This window comes from Coturnix japonica, chromosome 28 (assembly GCF_054131305.1).
Source record: "Coturnix japonica strain WE chromosome 28, WE-NBRP24, whole genome shotgun sequence".
Lineage (NCBI taxonomy): Eukaryota > Metazoa > Chordata > Aves > Galliformes > Phasianidae > Coturnix > Coturnix japonica.
The window spans coordinates 6,625,487-6,635,513 of record NC_140690.1 but is presented as its reverse complement, the minus strand read 5'-3'; the positions used below and the strand labels follow the sequence as shown (position 1 = coordinate 6,635,513).

Below are 10,027 nucleotides of genomic sequence, written 5' to 3'. Positions count from 1 at the left end.
TGGGAAGGTCATGGTTTGATTTAGATGTTGGACTGGGAATCAGAAGATCTGGGCTCTTTTCAGATTGTCAGTCTTATTGTCTGACTTCTTAACAACATTCTTTTCTTTCCATTATTTTTTAATGATGTTTCAAGGCATTCTGAGCTGATAGGTGTAGTGTTCATGTGCAGTAATGCTGACGTAAGTAAGTGGGGTGATAATGTAAGGGTTTTTTACATTCCTTCTAAATCTCTGCTTTCTCTTGTTCCATCCTTCTTAAAGAGCAATCCATTAATCTAGTAAAGGAGCTGTGTGATGAGGATGTGACTGAGCCTGAAGAAGCCAAATTTGAATGCGAGATATCCATTCCTTCTGTGAAACCTCCCAAGTGGTATTCCTACGTGGGGAAGTCTTACAGGCTGGCAGAAACTTGATTATGCAGCAAGAAGGCACCATCCACCAGCTGACCATACCGAAAACCACCACTGATATGACAAGCACCATTCAGTTCTCAATTGGCAAATCAAAATCCACAGCCAATCTGCTTGTCAGAGGTAACATATCCAGGCTTGGTTTACATCATGAAGATGAAGAATTAATTAACGTACAGCCTTCCTTCACTGGGGTCTTTGAAATATTGTGTGTGTGTCTGGACGGTCTGCTCCATTTCCAGTTCAAAGTCGTTGGACACTAAATGAGACAGCTGCATCTCAGTAAAAGATCTGTTTGAATAGCTGTGATGTGCTTACTATTCAGATCTACAGAGCTGAGGTTTTGTCCTTGGCTATACCAAAGAAGTCAAATCAGGTGAAATTAATTGTATTTCTGAACTAGACAAGTTTAAGTTTGGTAGCACCTAAATTTGATGCAGTTTTTCATTGATTTCATCTGAAAGAAACTTGCAGGCTTTTTATCTGCTGCTGTCCCCAGCGTAAGAGTCTCCATTCACATCCTAAAGTACTTGTTATGTTTTCAACTCACTCTTATTTGAATAAAAGCCTCAACAAATGGGAGCAATTTAATTAGCACAGAACAAGAGCTGGACCTTGCATTTGGTAGATAATATACAGTATTACTTTATAGAAATGTAGTCAATGGCATTCCCTATAGACAATCATTTGTTTTATCTTTGGAGTGGTTCAAAAAACCATTGTGAACATGACATTAATTGTAATTGAATACATGCAAGAGACTTTCCTCTTCTTCCAATTGTCCTCATCCTTTCTTTTCTTCCACCCCTGCTTTGCAGATTACCATATAGAAATCACCAGGAAGTTGGAGGACAAGACAGCTTTGGAACGTCATTCTGTCATCCTGTCCTGTGACTTCAGGCCTTCTCCAAAGGTTGTGAAATGGTTCAAGGGCCACACACCCATCGAACCCTCTGAGAAGTACAAGATCAAGAGGGATAAGCATTCAGCAGAGCTCAAGATTCTGAAGCTGAAGCCCGATGATGCTGGTGTGTACAAGTGCAAGGCAGGAATTGCAGAGACTGAAACCACGCTGACAGCTGAAGGTAAGAGCAGGGGGGGTAGTCTCTTACATGTCCTATTTCACCTCAGATTTCTTTTCTTGAGGTTGATTTCTGCCGTTCTCTCCTGCTAACTTTATAAATGTATAATCTTCACTGAGAATACTACACAAAGATCGTCTAGTCCAACCATTCTACCACATCCCAGTATGATTTATAGTAACAGTGGTAACAGTTCACCTTGTTTCCCCACAGCCCGCAATGTAGAAGTAACGAAGCACTTGCAGGATGTGGAAATTGAAGAAGAGAGCTCTGCTGTCTTCTCCTGCGAGCTGTCCCATGATGACGAGGACGTGGAATGGTTCCTGAATGGCAACCTCATTTACACCAACAATTACAAGGACATCAAGAACGTTGGCAATTGCTGCAAACTGACAATGAAGCAGGTTAAGCCTGAGGATGCTGGCCCAGTGACAGTGAAGTCAGACAAGGTGTCAGAAAGCACGTGCCTGAAGGTGATAGGTGGGTCTGATCACACCCCTCCTGGATGTAAGAGATGCTAAGGAGCTCCAGTTCATTCTATTGTGCAGCAGTCCTGCTTCTAAAGCTCACCTCTCTGGGGTGACAAGACATCAGGGGCTTTCTTCCAGTGGAAGGTTCCATTGCAGCAGATATCAACGAAGGAGGATGGTTTTGGTGTCCTGCCATAGCATTCCATTGCTTTTTATCATCATTTTACTTAACACAAGAAGAGTTACAAGAGCAATTTCTTTTACTGCTTCAGTAACATGCAGTGTCAATGCTGTTGTCTCCAAGTATTTATGACTGAAGGGAGAGCTCATTCAGTGTGTGTTTTGCCTCTGGAATGACTAATGACCAGGCTGTGAGTAACCTGATCTAGCTGTGAATGTCCCTGTTTATTGCAGGGGAGCTGGGCTAGATGGCCTTTAAGGGTCTCTTCCAATTCTAAGGATACTGTGATTCTAATCTGATCTCCCCAGCAATTAAGCTCTTTTACTCTATGCACTCCAGAGTTTGAAGGATTTCATTTTTCTCCTTTCTTTTGCATTTGGTGGGTGTTTTTTCCCCATTATAAACATCTGATGTGTGAAATAGAAGATAGATAAAAGGAGTCAATAAAACAGGAAAATCAAAATTGTTCAGCAGCTTATCCTCTTAATCCTGTGGCCTGCTGTATGAGCTCTGCTGTACGTGAGGGCAATGCCGGCTCTCCAGCTTTAGAAGAGCTGCATCCCAATTACTTCATATGATATCAGTCCCACCCACCGGCAATGCAGGCTGTCCCTCCTGTTCCCTGTATTCTCCTCCTGATTAGTTCAGAATACCATAAAGCGCATTCAGTCAACGGACATGAAATCGCTTTAGGTTCTATACTGGTGTCGTCAGTACTGGTAAAGATTTATTGATCCCTATTTAAAAATCTGAAAGCAACTGGAAATGTCTCAACTTCTGTATCACGTTGTTCTGTTTTGCCTGTTTAATTGCAGAGAAGCCTGCTGTCTTCCTGAAGTCCTTGGATGATGTTTTTGGTGAGGAGCGGGGTGTGATTAAATTGGAATGCGAAGTCTCTAAAGAGAAGGTCAAACCAGTGTGGAAAAAGGACGGTGTTGTGCTCTCTTCTGGCAACAAGTATGAGCTGGTACAGTCTGGGAAGACCCTATGTCTCCTTATCCATGACCTCGAGAAGTCAGATGCAGGTTTCTATACCTGTGATATTGGCACTGATGTTGCCAAGTCAAAGGTCGGCATTCAGGGTAAGTACTGTGGAAAATAAAGGAGTGCTGAAAGCACATTCAGTGTGGTCACTATGTCTTACACCTATTCCCCCACGAGCCTTAATAGTTTCTACAATAGAAGTGTATTACTGCAATTTAGCGCAGTGATGTCTGGAAAATTCCCATTGCTTTTGATGTAAATGTGTCTCATTTTGCCATGAAAATCACCAAACACATCAAGAATGTCCTGGAAATATTTCCTTTCTAAACATCCCTAAAATGGAGAAATGGTTTGAACACCAGTAGGGGTAGGATGGTAACAAATTAGCTAATAGAAACATTTAATTTCTTGTCATAGGCAAAACCCTTTTTCTCACACAGCATCCTAGAGTTGTCCTCTCTGTTAGGTTGTTCCTTCTGTGGCTCATTGAATCTTCATTCTGCTCCATGGACTGAGCTGCTCACCTTGTAGTTCTTCCAGAGCAAAGACAAGAGATTCACGTCTCTTTTTTTTAATAGCTTTCTGGTAATTCTGAGTGGAGAATGTCTTAGAGAATACATCAGTAAGGAATACAGCCATGTTCTGCAAATCCTGAGTTAAAACACCAGTGCTGCTACTCATGTCAGTCACAAATGCCTTTTCTCCATATAAACCTCATACTAACCTATCTCTTACCTTCCAGAGCTGAATAGTGGCATTACCAAATGGCTGAAAAACACTGAAATCCAAGAGGGAGAAGATTGTACTTTTGAATGCATTCCGTCCCATGAAAGCATTGATGAGTTCAAGTGGACACTGAATGGAAGCAGAGTGGAAAGTGGTGGGCAATTTAAAGCTTCTAACGTGAGTCAGAAATAGGCTCTCCTTATCAAAAGTGTGACTCCTACTGACGCTGGGGAAGTCGTTTTTATTGCCCGTGGTCTAACCTCCAAAGCCTCTCTGTCTGTGAAAGGTAATGAGATGGGAGATATTCTGGGGTCTGATTCCTTCAACTGTCTTCTGATAAGATTGTCATGAGAGTTAACTCATAATATGGTTAAAGTGAATAGCAACCTTCTACTTGAACCTTGAAGCACTGAGAATTTCTCTTAAAAATAAGTAAAAGGAGGAACCATTTGACACAAATGTGAGAACTACCCAAAGCACTGGGGTAGTGTTGGAAATGGGCATCTCACTACATCTTGTTCCATTAACAGTAAATCAGGAATGCTCTGTTGAGGGAACTGTGGGAGCAAATATCCTCTAAGTATAAGCTGAAGGGATGGCCTTCACATCATCTAGCTGTACAACAAATTCCTATCTAGAACATGTGCATCTGAGAGCATCATCCGAGGCTCCCAGTGTGATGAGTGGAGAGAAGAAAGAGGCAGTTTTCAGACATGGTTCATCATCCTCAATTGGGTAGATTTAAGAGAGAATAAATGCTGCCTGGAATTCTATTGTCTGTACTTTGCAGATTACTGCTGGCTGTAGGATGGCGTCTGTTGCAAGTGCCTCTCTAACTTATCTCCAGCATGTAGATGCATGTATTTTGAGAGAGGCATCCTACCCTAAGTGTATGTTATTCAAAAAGCATGTTTTCTTCCAGGAAAACCTACTGAGGTTTCAAAACAGCTGGAGGATAAGACAGCAGCAGCAGGGCAGGACATCAGCCTGAGCCGTGAGCTGTCGAAACCGGATTTGAACATCAGGTGGTACAAGGATGGCAAAGAAAACAGAAAAAGCCAGAAGTACGACTTGCAGCAGGAGGGAACTGGGGCCATTCTGATCATCCATGACTCTACTGCCAAGGACAGTGGGGAGTACCCCTGTGAGACAGAGGACTCCATAACAAAAGCCAGGGTCACTGTGCAAGGTGAGTTGAAAAGCACACTGGGGATGGCATGTAGAGAAGTCGAGGTAAATATCTGCAGCCTGTGGGTGATGTTTTTCTCTTCTGTTTCCTTGAGCAGGATCAATTCTTAGTTTTCAGAAAATATGATGGATTAAAATCTTTTCCTTAAAATAATCTGGAAACTGAATGATTCTCCAGTGTGATGTGGATCTGGGCAGCCTGGTCTGGTGGTTGGTGACCCCTTGGCAGGGGGTTTGAAACTAGATGATCTTTGAGGTCCTTTTCTACTCAGGCCACTCTATGATTCTGTGATCATAACTATCATAACTATAATCAAAACTATATGCAGTTGATCAGATGAGATCCTACCAGCGCATGTATAATGGTATTGAACTTTCCAGATATCTACTGGAATTATCAAACCTATGTAAATGGGTGGACTCTGTGGTCTTCTTAGACTCTTTGCATCTCTATGTGATATTCTGAAATGAGGGCAAAGGAGATTCAGGACACCTCTGTATGCTTGGGACTTGTTGGGGTAACAAATCCCTTTGTCCTACACCCTCATCCTTTTTTTTTTTTCCTTCCAGAAAAACCTAATTACTTTATCAAGGAACTTTCAGATGTGAAAATTGAAGAAAGTGGAAGTGCACTTTTTACATGTCAGAGCGAGAAAGCCGCATCCTTCGTCATATGGAGGAAAGGCATTGCTGAGCTCAGGCCTGGCAGGAAATACAAGAGGGCACAGAAAGGACGAGACCTGCAGCTGTGCATAAAAAATCTGGAGAAAAGTGACAGTGACGTGTACACCTGTGACATTGGTGATGCCCAGTCCAGAGCCAAGCTGGTTGTACAAGGTATGTGTGAGAGCCATATGACTGCGCATACTGTTTCTCCACTACCAAGACATTATCCTGGTAGAATTTGTACATTTATGGCAGGTCTTTGGGGCTGCAGCTGTCTGACCTGAATAGCAGTTCACAAGCCATGCACAGAGCAAGCTGCACGGAAAGGGAAAGAACTACCGACTAGAGCAGTGCCATTGAGAACTTTATGTATCATTTAAAAACCAAAAATGCTGATGTACGGTGAGGCTGGTGACCCAGAAATCAGTGTGAACTTTCTATCTCTGACCTTTCTGAGTTACAAATAGTCCTCCAGAGTTCTAGGCAAAAATTCCCTTATGCTGCATTCTGGGTAGTTGTCACGGTTTAAACAAAAATCTACCTGTGTCCGTGACAGGGGGGCCACAGGCAAGCGAGGTGCTAGAAGGAGCTCAACCTCTGTCCCAACTACTTCAGAAGCAGCCCAAACCCCCTCGTACATGGCTAAGATCTCCTTCTCAGTTGGAGTGTAGCACTCCTCAGACCCTTTATATGCTCGACTCCGAAGTCCCGGGGGTTGGCCTTGGGTTTCTCCTAAAGCTCTTTGCCACAAACTCCAAGTGGGACCTTTCTCTCCAGCAGCAGTGTAGAGGATGTTCTTTACATCCTGTCCTGTCCGTACTGGCCCCAAGGCCATGGCACGGGCTATCTCTTGTTTTCTCTGCTCAAAAGCCTGCTGCTGCTCAGGACCCCATGAGAAATTATTCTTCTTCCGTGTTACCTGATAGAGGGGGCTCACTATGTGGCTGTAGTTTGGGACATGCATTCTCCAAAAGCCCACTACTCCCAGAAAAGATTGGGTCTCTGTCTTGTTGGTGGGAGGAGACATAACAGTGATTTTTTCAATCACATCTGCTGGGATGTGTCGATGCCCATCTTGCCATTTTACACCTAAGAACTGGATTTCCTGGGCAGGCCCCTTCACCTTGCTGCGCTTAATGGGAAAACCAGCTTGCAAAAGAATTTGGATTATCTGTTTTCTTTTCTTGAAAATCTCTGCTGCTGTATGGCCCCACACGACAATATCATCAATATACTGCAAGTGTTCGGGAGCAGTAAAATTATTCATGCTTTATATGACGTTATTGTCATCAATTTACAAGCAATGAGCCGATAATGTTCCAATTAGAAACTTTTATTAATTGTAGCGGGTAAAACAAAAAGGCAATTCAGCGCTGGGCGACAGGGGAATCCTCGTTCCTCCAACTGCCGCACCTTCCCGTCCCTTGCAACTTCTTTTGTAAGGTCCATCCCGAGTGTATTGTCCTTTAATTGGTCGGTCGTGATCGTGCCACTTGGTGTGTCGTTCCTTGGTTGGTCCTTCCGTGAAACTTTGTATCCATCGGGGCGCGCTTTGCCTGTAACTATGCAGAGTACACAATCTACCCATAAAATTAGAGTGTTCTGCAACCCTTGTGGCCTCCATATTCCACCATCACATCCCGGTCCTAATGAACAAGCACTCCACCACAATGCTACCACATCCCGGTCTTAATGAGCAAACATTTTATCACAGTCCCCCCTTTTCTTTTATTGTACCATTTTGTTTTGCTCATTAAACCGTTTTAGTTCTTGTCGACTCCTGGGCTCTTTTTCTTTGTTCTAACTGTTTTCTTAGTTCAGCCATTGTATCTATTGCTACCCCCGTTTGATCAACGTAGGTGCAACATTGTTCTTTAAGAGCCACACATAGTCCCCCTTGCTGCAATAGGAGAAGATCCAACCCCCTTCTATTTTGTAGCACTACTTCTGATGGGACCACTTAAATGGCTCGTGTCTGTACCTCTGTACCCCAACCCTCATTAATGAGACTTAATATTATTATCAATTGAGCTAGTTTTAGATAGGCAGTTTTCCCACTGCAGTAGTGAGTCTTTAATTGTTCGGGGGAGTTATTTCCAGTCTTGGGGTATCTTCTGGATCCTAAATCTTTGGATTCATTCATAATGGAGCAGACCCCTCCACATGTTTTATCTCCTCTGCCTCGCCCATCGACTCGGTTGCCTCGAGCCATGGGGTGTATAATCTTCTCGGCAGCAAGAGTATTCTTCAGGAGGGGCTGGTTTTGCCTCCCTTTTAAGTGGGTCTTTGGGGTACTGCACCCTATTCTTTTTCCCACTGGTTATACACTTAAGTGATGCTGGTAAGGATCCAAATTCACCCCCAGGTTTACCCCCTTCTATTAAAATTTCCACGGCCACTCTGAAGGCTAATAACCAATTTGTGTATCCCTGTCTTCGCAGTGGGTCCACTACCTTTCTAAAACATATCCCAACAGTTGCATTCACAATAGTCAAAATATTCCCTTCTACATTAAATTCTATACTGATACGTTTATACAATTATTGTTAATTCATGTTCTCATTTTCCTTGACGGAGGGTTTCGTGACAGTTTTACTTTCAAATCACCCGCTGGACTAGTGACTCTCCATTCGTGATTTTGTACTGGACCCTTAACACGACTAGCATGTGTCCATCCTTTTTCAGCAGTTCTGATGGCAGTATTGGTAGTCAATAATACCAGATAGGGACCTTCCCAGCGAGGCTGCAGTGTGGTTTCTCTCCAGGTCTTTATCAGAACCCAATCTCCAGGCTTTATTCGATGGAGGGTAATGTCCAGAGGGGGTCTTTGAGTCAATTGTCCCTTTTTCACAATTCCTGTTTATACTTCATTAATTCCGTGATATAAGCTTGAATGTTCTTATCTAACACCCCCGGGTGATCTTTAGGGGTTCCCGCATCATATGGCATATTCCTATGTCAGCCCGGGGCTGGGCCCTAAGGTTTAAGAGGACAAGGGGAATGCATTTTATCCATGAGAGCTTAGTTTCTAGTGTTAATTTGGCCAATTGCTTTTTTTAGTTCCCCATTCATTCTCTCTACTCGCCCTGAACTCTGTGGGTGCCAGGGAGTATGTTCTTCCCATTTTATTCCCAAGGCCTCAGCTATATCTCTAGCGATTCCTGATGCAAAGTGTGGTCCCTGATCCGAATCCATTACTTCTGTTACCCCATACCTAGGGATGATTTGTTCGAGTAATATTTTTGTTACTACCTGAGCTATTGCTTTAGTTGTGGGGAATGCCTCTACATAATGTGTGAGGTGGTCTATTATGACTAATACATATTTATATCTTCCTACTTTAGGAAATTCGGTATAGATAGTGCCCTCTTTTCCCTGTAGTCTTTTTAGTGCCTGTAAAACAGCATACAGCTCGCAAGCTTGAGCTGACCAAGTGTTACTCAGGGGTCCTGATTCCAATACCCGGAGGGTCTTTCCATCTACTATTGCATAACCTGATCTTCTCTTTCCCTCCACTACTCTAGAGGATCCATCCACAAATAATTTTTCCCCTTCTCTTAATTCTTCTTCCCTGCCCAATCCTGTGTTAAAACCCCATACGCTGTACCACTGTCTATGTTAACAAATAAATAAAAGGGTCTCTTTAAGTCAGGCAGGCTCAAGACAGGGGCATTGATGAGATCCTCCTTCAGCTTTTGTAGATTCTCTTCATCTTGTCTATCCCACTTTATTAATCCATCGGTACTGAGCTTTTGATATAGGAACTTTACTTTACTGCTATAATTTTCAATCCATTGTCTACAATATCCCACTAATCCCAGCAATTGTCTTATTTGTCTCTTATTGTTTGGCGACGTCAGGGACAATATTCCTTGTATCCTTTCAGGACCTATCTTCTTTTCTCCTTTACTCAGGTAATGCCCTAGATATCTAACCTCCTCTTCCACAAATTGCAATTTCCTTTTTGATACTTTAAGTCCTTTCAGTCCCAAAAAGTTCAGCAATTTAATACTTTCTTTCCGAACCTTTCCCTCATCCTCTCCAGCAATTAATAGATCATCTACATACTGTATTAATTTGGTATCAGGATCTAGCTGATACTCTTGCAGGATCTGTTCTAGGGCTTGCCCAAACAAATTAGGGGATTCTGTGAAGCCTTGGGGGAGTACAGTCCATCTTAATTGCTGTTTTCTGTTAGTTCTCTCCTCCTCCCTGTTTTCAGGCTTCCTAAATTTTTGCTGTCCTGGAATTCGATTTTGCGTCCATCCCCCCATTTTCCTTTCCAATTCCCTACTTTCTCTGACCGCTGCTACCATCATC

General features: G+C 43.0%; 1 protein-coding gene across 1 annotated transcript; it reads left to right on the top strand.

Moving 5' to 3' along the window:
* Positions 1-1,586: 1,586 nt before the first annotated feature.
* Positions 1,587-4,133, top strand: LOC146756212 (obscurin-like). The gene is made up of 3 exons (XM_085525000.1): positions 1,587-1,972; positions 2,959-3,225; positions 3,870-4,133. Exons 1-3 carry the CDS (start codon positions 1,660-1,662, stop codon positions 4,043-4,045), a joined length of 756 nt encoding a protein of 251 aa, XP_085381126.1. The 5' UTR covers positions 1,587-1,659; the 3' UTR covers positions 4,046-4,133.
* Positions 4,134-10,027: the final 5,894 nt, after the last annotated feature.